The 19,239-nt window shown below is 30.0% G+C and overlaps 1 protein-coding gene across 1 annotated transcript in view; it reads right to left on the bottom strand.

The window, feature by feature from the left end:
- The window catches only part of LOC129972707 (putative exonuclease GOR), a 92,564-nt gene extending 87,056 nt beyond the window's left edge, over window positions 1-5,508 (bottom strand). Inside the window, exon 1 of the mRNA XM_056086938.1 lies at window positions 5,167-5,508. Coding sequence (XP_055942913.1) covers window positions 5,167-5,431 — 265 coding nt within the window. The 5' untranslated portion in view covers window positions 5,432-5,508. The remainder of the gene's footprint in view (window positions 1-5,166) is intronic.
- Between the last annotated feature and the right edge of the window lie 13,731 nt (window positions 5,509-19,239).

Below are 19,239 nucleotides of genomic sequence, written 5' to 3' on the forward strand. Positions count from 1 at the left end.
TTCAGTGTAATTTCTAAATAAAAATTACATGAATTAAACAGTAAATAGTATACAATCAGAATGTTTTAACATTTGATATCAGAAATAAAGAATTAAAATATGCTGAAGGTTTTCTAAAAAGAGAATTTTTTTACTTATCACGTTACAGATGGTCATTAGAAAATGGAAGCGAAGGAATGAAAAGAAGAAGAAGAAGAAAAAAAAAAAAAAAAAAAAAATGCCATGCGAACATGAGAGAAGAAAAAAAGATTTAATTAGAGTAAAAATGTTTCAAAAAAAAAAAAAGAAAGAAAGAAACATAAATCTTTCTTTAGTCAATTATATAGAATATAATAGAAATGTTGACGAAAATCGTATTATCCCATATAAATCGAATATCTCTATTTTTTGAACAAATTAGAGAAAAGTTCTTGAAACTGAATTCCTTCCTTATCGTACTACAGATGGCCATTACTGTAAAAACAGCAAAAAAGAAAGAAAAAAAGTGAGAGCATTTCATTCAGGTCAAAGCCAAGTGCACGAAAACGGTAACAGCTCCTTCATCAAAAAGGGAGGCTAAAAGAATATTTCTTCTATCCCCCTTCACCTCCTGGAAATGTTCTGACCTCAGACTCGACGGCCAACCGGTTTCCGGTGTATTCACTTATTTTCCCGCCATTGAGTCCTTTGTTCGCGACGAAAACCACGTGTTACTTTACGATGCACACTTTTCACGTCACCTGCCCCAGCTTGCTCTCGTGGAAAACGCAGGCTGCTTTTCTTTTGCATTCGGAATGCTAAAAATATTTGCTCTTCTGTTTGTAACACTGGTTATTAGTAACAGCGTAGGATGAATGACGAATATACAATACTATGTGTGTTAGATAATGATGTAGATTTCCCTTTTAAACGAAATGTGTTACATCATTCTTAAACACTTTTTAGCTAATGTTTGGCTTAACGATTTAAGATTATTAATGTCAACACTTTTTTTTTCTTCTAATATCGCATATTTTAAATAGATATTTTTTTCAATTCGTGTATGGAATTATGTGAAATTTTATTTTCAGAAATGGTTATACAATAAAAATAATGATGTAACTTAGTTAATCAATATTATATTCCTCAAATTCATCATTTCCAAGCTGACAAGTTTAATTATAAATTAGACCGTAATAAAAAGAGTAATTATTTCAGAAATTATCTATCTGGAAAATAATTTTACCTTTACAAGAATAAGAACGTCACTCTTTTTTGTCAACAATATATATATATATATATATATATAATTTCGGCCAACCACTATTAAAAAAGTTGTGTGCTAGGCTTTATAGGATTTAATAAATATTGTAGTGATTCTATACAAATATACAAGAAAAAAATCTTTCAATTACAAAATCAATAATATCAATATTAACGCATCCGGAGAATAAAACAGCTTTTATGAGAAACAAATTCACACAAGCCCAAAAAGAAAAAATAATTGGAAAGCTAAAGGTTCATAAATCCTATTTAATAATAAATGTGTTTTACAAGTTAAGGAGGAGGTTAATGAGGTAACACAATTCTTATTATTTATTTTGTAAGTGATTTCCATAGATAAAAATAAATAATTCACTGAAAGGAAATATGTTACAAGACCATGGAAGTAAAGAAATTTCGCTTTAATGTTTAAACTAAATATTGATTATATATGGCGATAAATATAAAATATACTATGATTATTATTTTCAAGATTATTTTATCTAAACTTTCAATTTAAGTTGTCATTTATTTATATTAAAATAAATCTGTAAACTAACTGTTATTTAAATAATATAATAAAAATCTTCATCACATAAGAAAAGAAATTATATTTACTCTTAATTTTCGACTTAAAGTTAATTCGATTTGGACTCGTTAAATTCGTTCAGGTCACGTAGAAAGAATTAGGAAAAAATCTTAACCAAGTCTAACATTCGTAATTAATGTTTTCTTTTTCACATGCACGATTACGACATGAACACGGAAATCGATCGTTAGAAGCAAGTTCGTCTGCATTTGATTTCCGGTATTTTATTTCAATTCGTCTATTTTTTTCCCCCGACATTATCTGTTAATTAGAATTCTGTAACGAAATTAACCAAAATAACATTTTTTATCTTTGACTTCGTATAAAATTAATATTATATCTTTTAGTAGAAGGCATTTGCAAGCTTTAATAATGTAGGAATTTTTTAATGAAAATAAGAATCAGTAACATTTTATTTATAATTAATTAATTAATAATTTTTTAAAATTTTTTTTCTTTAATAGGTAAATTTGAGATCCTTTTTTTATTTGAAGTGAATTAGGATTCGTAATTATATTTTCTAAATAAATAACAAAAATTGAGAAAAACTTTATGCGTATAATTTCATGTCTTTCGTATTGAAATATTTAGCTGAAGAATCAAAACTTTCCAAAATCGTCTGCTTATTGTATTTTTAACTGAAACTATTTCAATTAGTATAATCAGATTCTAATATATATTATCTAATTTATATTTTATGTACGTGTTAACTTAGATAACATGAAAAAAATCGTTTACCCCAAAAATATTTGAAAAGACAGAGATAGACATCAATACATTTTACAACCAACATCTTGTAATAACAGTAAGTATCAACGGCGATATAAGCTATCATTTGAGGTATTAGTTTAAACAATAACTTCGTTTATCTCCGAGTTTGAAATGAATGTTATTCTTTATCATTTATGACTTGACGACGAGACGACACTTCTCGTCAGATGTACGTCTTTCTTTTAATTATTTTAATTCGATTCGGATTAATAATTTAAGAAAAGAGAATCTACCTCAATCATAAATTTAATTTTAAATAATTATACTAACAAAAGTGGGGTGTTTTTTCCCCCTCCTTTTTTTCTTCCTACCCTCCTCCTCTTCTTATTGGAAAGTATTGATTTTCTATATTGAATTAATATTTATTATAATAATCTCTTAGTTTAGTTTTAAAACAGTTTACACAATAAACATGATTGTCTCACACCACATAAATGCTACATAAAGTCGATTTCAAATAATTTTAAAAACCATGTATCAATCTTTTTTTAACCTTAAATACAAATCGACGCTTTAAATGAAAATGGGCAAGTCTGTTTTTATCCCAATTTAAAAATCAATAATCCAACCATTCCCCGCCGATTCCAAGAAGTTCCCCCAAACACACGTCGCTACTTGGAATAATTGAGCAACATACACCGGAAGATGGGCACAAAGAACACAGAAAATCGATAAAGCTCAAAATGTACTATTTAAAGTAACAACACCGGCCACACCCCAAACCGCGTGGGTTCTATAATATTGTTTACCCTTCCAGTATTCAGCTCTTTTCTATGCAGAAAATTACATGAATGTAATTGTCGCAGTTCAATTATTATTCAAAAAGGCACAAATAGAATGTTTTAAAATAGCGGAAAGCATCCCTTTACATGACAAGAAAAAAAAAAGAAAAAGAGAGAGAGAGAGAGAAAAACAATTGTTAGTCTAAATAATTAACACCCATGGATTGCTAAGAATAGGATAAATAACTGCAAGTAATTATTTTTCTCTTTAATTCCACACAGCTTGCCTGCTTGAGAAAATAAATTAAACCATAAAATCAGTAACAGGGCTTTGGCAAATTTGAAGTCACTAACATTTAAAATTAACAGCAAATATTTGTATAATGTTTATATCCAGTTCAATTATCTGAATTCCAAATCGAAACTTTTTTTTTAGTTGCTGGACAGATAACCTTTCTCTACTTATTAATTAGTTTATACCTTCAGAATTCTGATTCAACTATAAACCAACAGAAATATGAAATATTCATGGCTTGCATATACGTTTTAGTTTCATATAACTTGATGATATTTATAAATTTAAATAGCAAATCTAGCAAAAAATCTTTAATAAAACATTCCAAATTTATTGTCATAGCGAGTTTTTACATTTCCTTGCTAATATAGAACCAGAAGTTTTAATGTTTTAACAATTTAAAAAAAATATTTAAAGTAACAAACTACATTAATAACTAACTTACAAATCGATAACAAGAATATAACTGTGAAATTACATATGAGAGCTAGATAATGCCTAATATAACAGCAAATAATTTGAAATGCAGATTATTGTTATTCCTTCTACTCGTTTTTCATCATTCGAAAATCCTTTATGAAAGCATCTTAACCTCTCCCCCCCCCCATGCATTCTTTGTGTTCTGTTAGGGACGGTCATGTAAGCAAACTCGACCTCCCCTAACCCTCTAAGAAGGAAGTACATTGAAAATTCTTGAGAGATTCCGTATTCCATTCCACACACACGTGCATTCGTTCGAACAGTAGGAACTCGGGATAAAAAAAGAAAGAAGGAAATGAAAAGAAAAATATCAAAATCTACATTACATATGTAAAATTAACTGACTTTTCTAAGAATTAATCTAACAAATGACAACCGAGTAACTTTTAAGCCAACTACTGGTACAGCTGATAGTTTAAAAATTAAGAGTTTAAAGCTTGGTTTTTTATACATAATTTCGAAGACATCCACACACCTAAACAAAATATTCCAAATCTAATATGAAAAGGACAGTAGAAAGACAAGAAAAAGTATTTTTAGATAAAAGTTCAATATTGTTCGTTTATTTAAAATAAATTTCAAGAATGAAAAATACTAATACTAAGCCAGGTTTGTGTTTTAGATAAATCATCTCAAAAATTAATATAATTTTTAACAATATTGAAAGAAAAATCTTATAATAAACTTTAATTTTTGAAATAATTTTATTTCTATGATTCCGGGAAGACACATTTCTTAAAATAAGAATTATTTGTTTAAAAATTATTTCAACTCTACTGCACAGAATCACATGGAAAATATTCTTTTTCTAATTTTCCTATCAAGAATCCGCTTTAAAAAACAGTTTCAGAAAAAAATATCTTTTGATTCCCGCACATTTCCCACCTAGCAAGCAATTTTCAAACCTAAAGATTTATACATTTTAAAGATTTTGAATATCATTTTTCAATAAAAGCCTACATTTAGATTAATAACAAAAGTAAAATGTAAAGTTTTAATTTTAGGGATTTGCAGACGATTCTCAGAAATAAATTCATCTTACAGAAAGCGAATTGCAAACATTAAAATAAAACAAAATTGTCAATTACCTTTTTTCTTTTTCTTTTCCTTTTTGGGATTCATAGCTTTTTTCTCATCTTGGCACTGGGTATTATTATTCCAAAACGAAGTCGAGGTGAACATACAGGCAAAAGCAGTAATCAGATGTAGGAACAGGCCAGTTACACCTCCTTCTTCATAAGTTCTAACAGTCACCACTATCCACATCAAAATCAGACCAAACAAAATTGTTGTACACAAATCAGCATCCGCAAATCTCAGGGCATACTGCGATATCCAGATCATCGTAAACATGTTGGTCGCTTCGCAATTTTCACTCTATCTCAACCACGCTGTAGGAAGGGTTCTTTCAGACTGATGCTTAAGCCGGTCGAAAAAATCCCTCTTCGCAAGATGAACGGGAAGTGACGTAGCAGACCGACGCGCATGCTCCATGAACAACTCGCCGGTGCGTCTGTTTCTAAAACTTTTTCGCTCTTCTCTTTCTTCCCCACGCCTTCCAATAACACAGCTGATGTGGAGAATCAATGAAAGAAGGATTCGTTGAGAACTGAAGTGGTGTAAAGCATGGCTTCTGCACCGTGACCAGCGGCAGTAAGCAATCGCTGAATTCCTTGGGAAAAAAAAGAAAAATTCGATATTCTATAAAGGTTTAACAAAGGAAATATAATTCTAAGAAATGGAAGAAAATATAAGACAGTTGTGGTGACGCTTTTGTTTTCTGGAAATGAAATTCCCTATAACGCCTACTCTTTGTCTCCTGTATGGATGGCGTGACGCCCCTGCCGCCTTCCTTCTCCGATAGCTCACCACTAGATTGCTTCTGTGATTTTGGCTTATATCCATGGGCGTCCTGAACTGAAATTCGTGCAAAATGCCAGTTGCCAATTTAGGATTTTCATGCCAATGCATGGTTAAAATTAAAAATATTTTCCTTCTTTTAAGCAAAGAATAAAAGATAAGGCAAACTTTGTGCTTCTAAATCACTACTTTTAATGATTAACATGCCTACCATTTTCTTCTCAATATCTTTAAAAAAATGTATGCATTTTTTTTTAATTCTTCGCATAGAAAATCTTTTTTTTTTTTTTTTTTTTTTTTTTCAATTTCAAGCATGCATTGACACCAAAACACTGAATTGGCAAATGATATTTACAAAAGTAGATAACAACATTCTCTTATAAATAAAAACAAAGACATTTTTGATGAACATGATATATGATCCCATACGATATGATTAAGCTGCTGAAAAAAATGAAATTTCGCTAAATAAAGAAGCCAGACATGGGCATTAAATTTAACTTTTTAAAATCTTCTTTTTTTTTTTTCCTTCATTTTTTAATGTTTCCGCCAGTTTATCTGACATTGTTGAAAACAACACCGAAGAATAAAGAAAGAAAGAAAGAAAAAAAAAAAGATTTAAGAAAATTAAATTTAATGCCAATGTCTAGATTCTTTAATTAAAGAAATTTGATTTTTTTTCAGCGGATTACTAATATAGTATGGGATCATATATTATACAAATTTTGTCAACAAATTGCTGCAAAATGCATCAGAAAATAGCAGATCTTAATATCCCACATTAATTTAATCAAAAAATATAGAAATTATAAACACACACACACACACATATTTATATATATAATCTCCCTCATCAATTTAATCAAAAAATGTAGAAATGATAAATATATATATATAATATGCATATATTCAATTATTTTATAAATAATACGATGACTCTAGCAAAAGAAAAATTGAAACGTACCAAATGAAAACGCAAAATGCCTAATCAAAAATAGACATAAAACTAATTAATTTTGATTTATAAAAAAGGAGAAGATATCTAACTTTAAAAAAAGACGATCGATCTAGAATTACTTTGAAGAATTATTTTCAAATACTGAATACATTTTCATATCGAATAAAAAATAATTAAAATCCCGATACGGCAATCTTATTTTAAATAATATTTAAGCCTTTGGTAAAGAACAAAAACAAAATAGCCAAAATCTTGCAAAAAATTATTTCTTTTAGAGAAAAACAAGGTATAAAAAATAGCATTTGGAAAAAATAAATCCAATTGAAGGCTTTAATACTCTTCTGGCATTCTAGAAGAAATACTTCTCGAAATTCATAAAAATTAATCTAGAACAAATTTCTGGAAACTTCATTTTGAATTAAAAATTTTAGTAACACTATCCATTTTCTGTGACAAATACAAAAAAAAAAAAAAAGAAAAAAGAAAGAAAGAAAGAAAGAAAATTGCAAAATCTTTTTAAGAATTATTTGAGGTAAAAAAAAGTTTGATTTTCATTTGAGCTAGAAGTACTGAATTCTATCGATTGCAATGATATATAATCGGCTCTGTCCTATTTCATTTTATATTCTTTGACAATATGCATTTCTTAATAAAATTGCTTCCGAAGTAAAGGTTTTCTCGGTACATTTTCATACATATTGTTGAGATTAATTATTTCAGTTAGAAGTTCGAAACGTAAACATCGTTTTAAGCGTCATTCGCCATAAGATTAAATTTTATAGGATTAATATTTGCGACAATATTTTTTAATTATAATCTTTCTTTTGTCTTTTGTGCATGCATGTTTTTATATTTTAATAAAAGCAAAGAGACAAATAGTTTGTGTATTAATTAAAAAATATTTATTAAGTGTCGTGTTGCATTCCCTTTATGGCATTCCTTTTTTTTAGGGTGGGGGAGGAATTTCCATCTTTGTTTAGTGTTAAAAAGTGCATAATATGTTCTAATTGAATCTACAACTTTGCCCCTCCTTGAGCCTTTCATCAAGCCAGGTCCATACTCGGGATATCTCTACCACTGGGAGCAAAACTATAATTTTAGTTAGGAGCATTTAAAAAGGATCTAATAAAAGATCAAAGAATATAACTTCATAGCCTTCTTCCTTATTCTAAAATAAATTTAATAAAAATAGTTTTTAAAAATGGAATTTTGTTAATGTAAAAAAAAGGATATTTTTTAGTTATTTTGTACTTTTTAGCCTTTAATTTATATTTAACTGCGTTTAATATGACGCCTATATTTTTTTTATTAAAAATAAATATTACATTGTTAAAAATCTTTTGTTTTAAAATTATATGATTTTTTATTTCATTAATAGTCCCACGGAGGGGGGGGGGGTATTATTGAGGATGAGAAGCTTCCTGCATGGTGATTGGTTCTCGTCACCCCTGTGGGTATACGAGAAGGTGAGAGTCTGGCTGATCTGATCGTTGACGGGACATATTTCCTTAGAGAAGGATTGTGTCGTAGCCGGTGATGGCCCTAAAGATTCAACCACGGTTCCCGCCACTGTTCCTGTTGCGGCAAGCCGGTCCTTCAAGTTTTTCCGTGTGCCTTCGGGTGGGTCGAAGTAGCCAGTTCGTGATTGTGATTGTTTCATTAATGAGCAATATATACTAATTATAAATATTGTGGAATCTTGAAATCGTGTGGTATTCAAATTTCATTAAAATGATGGACTAACTGATAAATAAGGTCCGAAAATAATATAAAGCATAGTCACCGGAAACACATTATAAAACTAAGTAAAGAAATAAGTGACCAATCGATTACAAATTATTTTCATTTTTATAAACCTGAAAGAAGTTGTTAAAGAAAAATGCTTAAAAATTAGCAAAATCGAATAAAACAAAGGAGATTAAAGGAAACTGAGGTGTTATCAGCTATGAAATTGGTTGAAATGTGAATTGTAAATAAGCGGAGATTTCTTTCATGTAAATATTATATGTGATGAAATATTATATCTAATAAATAAAAAGAAAATGATTTTTTTTTTCATCCTTAACCCTTTAAAGGGCCATTTTTTTCTAGTCATATTATTTAAAAATATTTTTAGGCTTGAAATTAGAATAAGAAAAGGGATTCATTTAGATTATTAGATAAATTTAATTTGATTACTTAATTCATTTGGTTAATTAACAATTAAGTGACAAACCAAGACATATCATTTTGTGTGAGATAAAGAACTGAAGCATCTAAGTTTCTTTCTAAAAAAATGTGTCAGAACTGATGCCAACCTACATAATTTCATACAAAGATGGATAAATTTGGCGGGAAGCATACTTCCCACGGCCTTAAAAAGGGTTAAACAATATTTATTCTTTAAAAACAGATCGAATGCAAATTTTGCATGCAAATTCATAAATTCCAGTAGGTACGACTAGTAAAAAAAAATCTGCATAGATTCGCTCCAAAATATAATTAACACGCATTTTTCTTTTAAAAAGAAATTTTATGTCTTGTTAACTTGAAAATCTATATAAATGAGATATTTTTCATTTTAAATAGACTCTTGAAACTGTATTATTAAACCATAGACAAATAAAAGCAGATTTAATGACGCGTCATGTTTAAAAATAGAATAGCACGAAATTTCATACGAATGCAATAAAAGGAATGTTATATGTGTGCGCCGACATTTGAATTTAAAAAATGCTTGGTTTGAGAATATTATACTAAAACTATCTTTTATGATATGAATTCTTGTTAATTACATTTTTAAATGTTCATTTTTGAATTGCATTAATATATTATATATATATATATATATATATATATATATTTAAAATATATATTCTAAAATCTATATTTCCACAATCGCTGAAATGCCCCCTATTTTGTGGGGTTAAAAATTAAAAAATTGTTATTATTGTTTATTTAAAGATGTAATTGTCCCCTGTCCCCTTAAACATTTTTTAAAATTTATTTACAGAGTTATTGTGAGCCATGCACAGTCATTGTTTTTAGTTATATTTCATTAACATTCAGCTTGACTTGCTTCCGTAAAGAAATACGAGCCTTGCATTTCCATAAAACCGTCATCATACTCCAACTGCAATCTTGACCTGGTTTGATCCAGATGGCATTGCGCGCCTCCTTGTCGGTTATTAACGCCGGTTTTCGACCTCACCGAGTCAAACCGGCAACATTCGGCACCTCGGAAAGAAACTTGCTCTACATTTGTGTCTTGGAAAAAAGAAAGTTACACTATGAATAATGATCATGAAAGCTTAGTTGAAAAGTACATTGCATCCCTCCGAACTTTTTTCAGTGTACAAATAAAGGGTGTCCCAAAATGAAAGCAAGTTTTGAATTTGCCACCATGCATGTAGTAAAGTGTTGGCAACCCTATTAAAAAAGAAACATTTGACAACTGATAGTTTGGGATTAGTAAAAATGGAGCGTTATACGTTAGAACAACGTGTTAACCCAAGATTTGAATTTATTAATAAGCACAGATTGCTTTCTTTAAATTGTTATATTTTTATTGAATCGTAAAGTACACAAGGGAGAGTTATGTATAGATTAACACATAGGGTAAATGGCTTTGCTGGCACATAAGGACTCTTTTGTCGAAATTTTCCATGGCCATTTTGAATACATGTGGCTGAATTTTGTTGATGCATCGTTGAATTTCCTACTTCAATGCACGCTTGTTTGTGGTCTCATTTGTATAGACCGTTGACTTCAAACAACCCCGTAAAAAGAAATCTAATGATGTTAAATCACAAGATCTAGGGGGCCAATTCTCACATTTTCGAATAGCGGCCGCCCGACTTCCATTATTTTTGAAAATGAAAACACGTTGTTCTATCGTGTAAAACTTCAATTTTACTAACCCTAAACTATCAGCTGTCGAATGGTTTTCTTTAAAAATGTTGCCAACACTTTGCTGCACGAATGGTGGCAAATTCAAATCTTGCTTTAATTTTGGGACACTTTTTAATACAGATTTTTTAAATTTCGCACGCTATACTTCCATCCGTCAAGAATCTAACAGCATGTCTTTTGGAGGTTTAATATCGGAGGGAAAGTAGTTATTCCTTCCTTGGACCGAAAACTTTAAACAATATCAATTTTTGTCGCTTCACGTGCGTCGTAACAAACCGCATACGACTGGCAATTTATGAAAAAAGGAAGATAATTTCCGAAATACAGCATCCTTCAAAATATCGCAAAAAAAAAAAATCTTAAGACGCATTTTCCCCCAAAGATAGAAACTAAAATTTGAACAGAACTGCAATTGTAATCACAAAATTACATATAAATTTGATGTATTTAAATCATTACATTTACATATTTGAAAGTAAAGATCAACAGATGGTCAGCTCTTTATTGGATTAGGCTTAAAATTTAATAGATGTATACACTATAGATGTTAAATCTTTGCACCAAATTTTATCCATCTAGCTCTATTCGCTTTGTAATTATAGTGTTAATTTATATTCGAAAAGCTGGACAGACTTCCTCTGAATTTATTTTACTCAAAATTTGACAAATCTACAATTTTGATGTGAAGACCATATGCCAAATTTTATGTCTAGCTTTAAATATTTTTGAGTTATCCTTGTTACAGTCACACAAAGCCAAAAATGTGCTTATCAAACTAATGGAGATTAAAACAGATTCGGCAAAACCTCGAGTTCAAATTTGTTTGACAATTTCATATATTCTCTATACGCTTCATATAGGAGAAAGTAAAAAAGATATTTAAAGGCAATTTTATGCTGTTAAAATTTTCGAACCTGAAATTGAAATATAAATAAAAAACGTGAAATAATTATTTTTCAAACTAGTACTTTCAAACTACTCACACCTTGAATAGCGTCATGTTTTATGCAAGAGTCTTAAATTCCCGACGACGCATTTTAGAATACAACACCCATCCGAGTTCTTACGAATCAAGTTCAGGATATGTATCATTTTCAGGTATCGGGATACGAAATCATAATCGAGGTGCAGTTTCCAATTTCCATGCAAAATAGCTGCAGTGAGCGATTTAGAACGTCTACGAGTAGCCTAATGCGACCTTATTTGAAAATTCACGAATAAGTCCTCAACATGACTTTATTATTAACTTTTAACACATCAATAATGAAAATTGGGCGGGAAACCCCCCAAATTCCGGTTCAGATAATTAAGATTTCGATTGAAATTGCTGTAAAAAGATACCCGACAGTTTTTGACGATTTGAAGTAAAGTGATTTTGAAAGATATTAAAAACGACGATCTGTTTTATAAATCAAAGAGGAGGAATGCAAAAAAAATTTGGAAAAATTTCATTCGCAGAATAAATGAGTCGATACTAAATTCAATTCAAGATCATCGCAAAAAATAAAAAACAATGATTTAGCAGAAATATTTTTAGACCATTTCTCTCGATGAATTAAACTTTCAGCACACTTGCTCAAGATTAATAAAATAAAATAAAAATAAACGGATATTTAATAGAACCGGATAAACCAGTTTTGGATGCTTTGTATCTCCCAACCGATTTAAAATCAACCAAATTATATACATTTGAGACACCATTGCGAAACAGTTTATTCTCCTAGGTGCTTCGAATCTACTTTAAACTGTCAAAGTTGAATAGTTTATTTTAACGTTAAGATTTTGAAATGAGAATAACTATTACTAAATGCACGACTTAAACAGAATCATAAATTTAACATCCTAAACAGGTTAATCGGATTATTTATCATGAAGATAAATTCTGCGAAACTTATTTAGAACTAGCCGCCTTTGGCGACCAGCTGGTTCGCCAATCTTAATGTTCGCTAAAATTTTAATAATTAAATATTTTATGCAATTCCAACTTTAATAGATTCTTCAGCAAAATATTTTAAAACTTCAAATTTTCAGAGTCATATAATTCACTCATATTATAAAGGCCTTCAGTCATAACGTGATATGTATCTCTAATTTTCTGTTACCCTCGTAGAATTTATGCTTTAAATTAAAGTGTAAATGATTAATCTGCAATTAATATAATAATATTTTTTACTGAAACAAAGCATTTTTTTTAATATGATTACTGATAATAGAGTCACTGAGCGTTTAAACTTTATGGGCACTAAAGAATATCTTAATTTATGTAATATCTCAAGAATTTGTCAACATTTTCTTAGATTCATCATGAGCAGATCGATTCATTAACAATGTTTACTTTTAAATGCATCAAACACTAAGAAAATAAAATGAATCGTTTAAAATAATCGGTCTAAAACAGGTTTAAAAAACTACTTAAAAACGAAGTACTTAAAACTATAAGCCTATACAAAAAATATATAACATAAATACAATTTACTTACAAAAGCATGCAACTCACCTAAAAATAATTTAAATCATCCGTTGATAATGGTTGTCATGACAACAATTAGAACAGAATGCGCATGCGTAAATTTTCTTCGCCAGTTGTGTTAACGCAAATGCGTGAATTCTTCTACGCCAGTTGGGGTAACGCTATGCCGATTATACATTTTTAATTTCCTTTATTCTGTGTTATTTTAATGCAAAAGTACTTCAGAATGAATCTGAAACATGGATTCATTAACAATGTTTAATTTTAAATGCATCAAACATTAAGAAAATAAACAGAATCGTTTGAAATAATCCGTCGAAAAATGTTAACCCTAGTCTCATTACTGTTGGGAGAAAAATATAACTGAAGCCTTACTCATTTGGCGGTGGGGAAAATGGAAGATTTTTTTTTTTGGCGGGAAAGTTAGTTTTTAATTAATAATTAAAATTCTAATTAAAATTTCAAAAAAAGGACCCCAGGTGCACATTCCCGACCTCTAAGGTATACATGTACCAAATTTGGTAGCTGTATGTGAAGTGATCTGGCCTGTAGAGCGCCCACACACACACACTTTGAGCTTTATTATAAGTATATAGATTACAATTTTAAATGTTTATCGATCTATAGGTTAGAGATCGATAACTTACGAACCTTTGATTTGGAATAAGTGAAGACCTAACTTTGTTATTTAGAACCATGATTAGATAAATAAGTCAACAATTTATACACTAAATCAGCACAATGAAACTTGATCCAAATCAACACATTTGTAGCGAGCTAGGTTAAACAGACGATGGCGATTGAGTGAAGTCAGGTCTTCAAAATCCTAACTATCCGACTCCAAAATTAAGACTACACTAGACTGCCAATACACAGTAGCGATTTTATAATATTTTCCTGTTCCTTCTATTCTATACGAATATATTGTTCTTGTATTCCTTCTATTCTATACGAATATATTGTTCTTGTATTCTAAGCTCCAGTAACAGTCATGCAGAAATTCAGAGATGCAATTTATAGGTTAATGAAAATTGAAATCAATACTACGACGGATATGAAATGTATGAAAATATTTTATTGTCAGATCACGCAGAAATTATTACACAGTCTGCAACAATAAATATAGGCAATACATATTCTTAAATTTGAAATACATAATTGAAATACAACAATTCTGAAAAATCTTAAATCACAGATGTTACTATAAGAAATTTTTTACGATATAAACAAACTCTACACATGTAACCGAAATATTAAAATACATGTTTCAAATAAAATAATAATCCAAGATAGAATATGATGAACTGTTAAAGCACATGCGTTTTCGATTTAGTTTCAAGTTACAGTTTGAGAAATTCGAACAACCATTAGTTGTCTTTTCTATTTTTCTAAGAATAATATGGAGAACAATTTTCAACCATTAACCCGTTGTACTGAAACGTGTCGGACATCCGCATCATTTTACAGGATGTGAATTTTCAATTTGTATTAAAGGCAAAATTAGACATTTAAATATGTCAGATGTCCTTTCCATTCTTTATAAACAAGGATAAATTTTTTAAAAAAAATAAATGTTCTTTTTCGAAATTTAAACTAATTCTCAACTCAAGAAGTTAAATGTTTATTAATTTTTCTATTACATATTTTAAATATAATTCGAAATTCCGAACATCTTTAGTAGCATTAACGAAGAAGTTAAAAAAATACTAACATATATTTTAACCATTCATTGCATCCATGTAGGATTTTACTAAAAATCAAGCGTTCTATATATAAATAGGCTATCCATGTATTATATGCTTTACTTGGTGTAAATATTATAATTGTATAGCATTTTTTAAAAACAATTAATCCCCATGGTGATCAAGCATGGCGATCGAATGTTTTTAAAAAATTCGATGGAATCCCGATTGACTGGCCGGCCGAGCCAATCGGTCATCCTTGGGAGTTTATTAAGTTTAATATCCCTACAAATACGCGAATAATGCAAGTGAATGACTAGTTAAAAATACTTTAAATTTAAAACTTAATTTAAAAAATTTTAGAATTAAATTCAATATAAAATAAACTCGCGAAAATATAGTCGACGGATTTTTGCATGGATACGACGAATGGACAGTTTAATTTTCTTTCTTATTAACATACCTATATTTATACATTTATGTACTTCAAGTTTCATATTTTTGAACTTGTAAACGCAAGTTTCCATCTATTATAATTAGACACAAAAATAACATAGCATCCATAACCATATCAAATTATCTTTGCAATTACAGTTCAATCAGCAATATCATAAATGCATTGCTAAAACAAGAAAGCACCATCAAATCAGTTAAAGAAAAAACTTAAGCAATAAAGTGTATTTACAAGGATATTAAAATATTTTAAATACAGTAATGAACCCTTTCCAGACTTGCGCCATTCCATTTCGCTTTAACTTTTCATATGATTTGAAATGGATTGAAATGCATTTTTTGTTAATTTTAAATTTATTATAATTCACAATTCTAAATAGTATAGAAACTTGAAATCAAATTTTTTAGCATTCATTCTCAGTAGAAGCCATTGCTTTGAAAGACTTAAGTAATCAATTGATAATTGTCATCGAGAACACTCAGGTGCACAACATTTCAAAACTAGCAATCAGGAAGTGAGTGACAAATCGATCACAAAATCCCATCATTATAAACATGAGAAAAGTTAATGTTAAAAAAATGATACTTATTTGACAATGATACAAATACGGAAATTTTTTTACAGAAATTATTCGTAAAATGAAACTAAGAGAAGTAATGCTATATTATTTAGTCTTTGATGTGCCAAGTACTTGATAAAATTATTTACTTTATCAAACATGGAAGCAAGTTGAAATACTTCATTATTAAGCAGTTAATGAAATTCTGCATTACAGCTGTATAATATTTCTAAAAGGACCTTCAGAGATATAAAACAGTAATCGACAATTCAACACAGTAAAACTTAGCAACATGATGTCCGTCGCATGCAATACACTAGTAAAGGTCTTGGACTTCAAGAAAAACGATGATACCAGATAATTCCTTCCGGGATATTTACAGACAGATCGATGCAATATAATTGTTGACCCATCAACATCTGGAAAAAGAAAATGCTGAATTAATATTGATTAGATACGAATCTATTACAAATGGAGTCAAAGATACGAGCCATTTATTTCTTTAATAGAAATAGTTTATATTACACACGAATTTGTCTAAAACTGTTTATTGATAAAATTGAATCTGAAAAATCTTTTCAACTAGGCTAGTTTTCTTTCATTCGTTGATTTATCAACTTCGATAATCAGTTCAAATGTTTTATGTTTAATAGAAAATAATTCTGAATACCATATTAACATTTTTACTGAGCCAAGTTTACTTATTTCGTATTTGTTGCACTTCAAGATAATAGGATGAAAATAACATACTCGCCTCTGCCCTTCATTATCAACAAGATGGCAGCGACGTATTTAGGATTCTGTTCGATGGAAAAAGGAAGCTGTTGTCAAATTGTGCACATTTCATAAAGCATTCTTTCAATAAAATTACATAACTAAAAATTAAATTTCTATAAATACCTTAAATATACTCTGGATTCTACATTTCACCATTAAGGAAAGCCATCCACGAAATTGAAGGCATCTATTTTTTAAAAAATATATAGTAGAGCGATTAAAACGAAATCCAATTTCCAGATATTCTAGTCCTTTGTAGGGCCATGGGAAATGTGCTTCCCACCAAATTCATCAGTTTAGTTAACGCCCCGTTTTAAAGCAATACTAGGCCTATTTTGGGACGGATCTCATCATTTTGAACGCGGTCAGAGGACGTGGATGACACTTGGGCATCACACTCTCCAAACTTCCACACCCCACCAGCGGGAGGAAGCCTGACCCTGACGGATTTAAGTTGCACCAGATCCGCTTACACGACAGTTTGTCGGTGGAATGGGGTCTCGAACCTGAAACCCTTCGGTTCCGAAGCCGAGACCAGGCCATCGCGACTCCAAAATTTTATCCATCTTTGTATTAAGTTATGTAGATTGGCACAAGTTCTGACACATTTTTCAGTAAGGTAGAAACTTAGATGCTTCAGCTCCTTACCTCACATAAAATGGCGTTTTGACTTGTTATTTAATTAAATAACATAATTAAAATTAAATTTATCTAATGAGTTAAATGAATCACTTAAGCCAGGTCTCAATCCTTCGATGATTTTAATATACCCTGACTAGAAAAAAATTATCGTTTTAAAGGGTTAAAGACTTGATATGGAAAATAATGTCAAATTGTTTATTATAAAATATGACAATAGAATAATGCATTGGCTTTAAACTGAACAAATTAGAAAATGACAGTAAGTTAAAAGATATTCATACCTCGGTTCTTAATTCAGTACAAAATTCGTCGTTTTTCTTTGATAACACTTCAACGTGGTCTTTTATTCCAAAACAATTTCCGATGTCTGGACTTGGCAAAAATCCCAGATTGTAAGATTATATAAATGACATTAGGTTGATGTTCGGTATTAGGCACTTGCTTTGCTTTAAAATCTCCGCTCATAATACGAATGCCATCATAGCCTTGTCTTCTAAAACATTTGATATCCACACTAATCCGTCAAAAAAATGTTTAACTGTATAAAGTATTTCTTCTGAAATACTTTATACAGTTGTAGAAGTAAAAGAAGCGAAAAAAATGGAAATTTTTATTTGCTCCTTGTGGTGACACTCGAGACATTTGCTGGATAATAGCAGTATCCATTGTTTCATCAATCAAGATTTTTATAGTTTATTCTTATCAGAAAACTGTAGGTTTAAAATATATTATTTTGGATTAAAAATGTTTGCACTTTTTTTTGCAGTTTGTAATTTTTTCAGAGATTTGTCTCAAGATTGAACGGCACATCTTAAAATAACACTGAAATTTCCTCCATTGTCACCAAGTCAAGTTATCTAATCAATTGGCCCATTTACTCATGTTTACGTGTCATCCCAAATCGTGTTTTTAAACATTTTTTTTATGGGCTTCAAACACGTTCAATCCTTTTCCACGTCTCCGATTTCAACTTAATGAAGCATCCAGATTATTTTTATGGTAATTTATTTGCTTTAAATTGGCATAATGCAAAAACTTTTGTGTGATGTTCACAAATGTTCTGGTTATTGAAGTATTGCAAAGGAGAGTTCCGATTTCTTAAATTCTTTCAACAAATAGATTACAAGTTGTGAAGATGCATAATAGAAAATATACAATATTTGCAGTTAGCTGTATCTTATTTTAGAGTACGCCAGTTAGGAAAACTTCCTATACATAATTTGTTTTTTTAATTACAACCAGTACCCCATTACCACAGAACTAAGCCGTATATATCGGAATTATTGTGACTGGCTGTTACGTTTCTTAACTATCCAACTTTTGCATAAGAAAACAGCGGCCAACAAATTTCAAAGAATCTTCGAACTGTTGGTAAAAGGCTATACAGAAGTTCCCTGGGAAATTTCTCTTGAGGCGTCATTTGATGAGAAGTCAATTTTCGAATAGCTTCGAATCTTCATTAGTCCCAAATAATCTAAGATTGTTCAGCCCCCCCCCCCGTCATTTGCACTACGCCGTTGTCACATGTATTTCAACTTTAAGAGGACAACTTTTTATTATTAATAGTACTACGACTCCGCAGAAACTGGAATTTGGTATTCCATTGCGTACTATTGAAACACAGCTATTTGCTACTAATAGGGAACTTCTATAGCCATCGTTATTTTCCATAACTTCCGACCGCCAGCATTTTTTGGAAGGGGAGGGGAGGAGGCCTGGAAATATTTGGTAGAAAAGCTTGATTCCTTTTATCCGTATTTTTTTTAAAAATCTGCAATAAAACAATGTTTATTAAATTACTCAGGCAGGAATTTAAACACAAGTATATTATTCAGTACTAAATTTCTCATTAAATAAACTTACACAAT

Source organism: Argiope bruennichi, chromosome 6 (genome assembly GCF_947563725.1).
Source record: "Argiope bruennichi chromosome 6, qqArgBrue1.1, whole genome shotgun sequence".
Taxonomy (NCBI): Eukaryota; Metazoa; Arthropoda; class Arachnida; order Araneae; family Araneidae; genus Argiope; species Argiope bruennichi.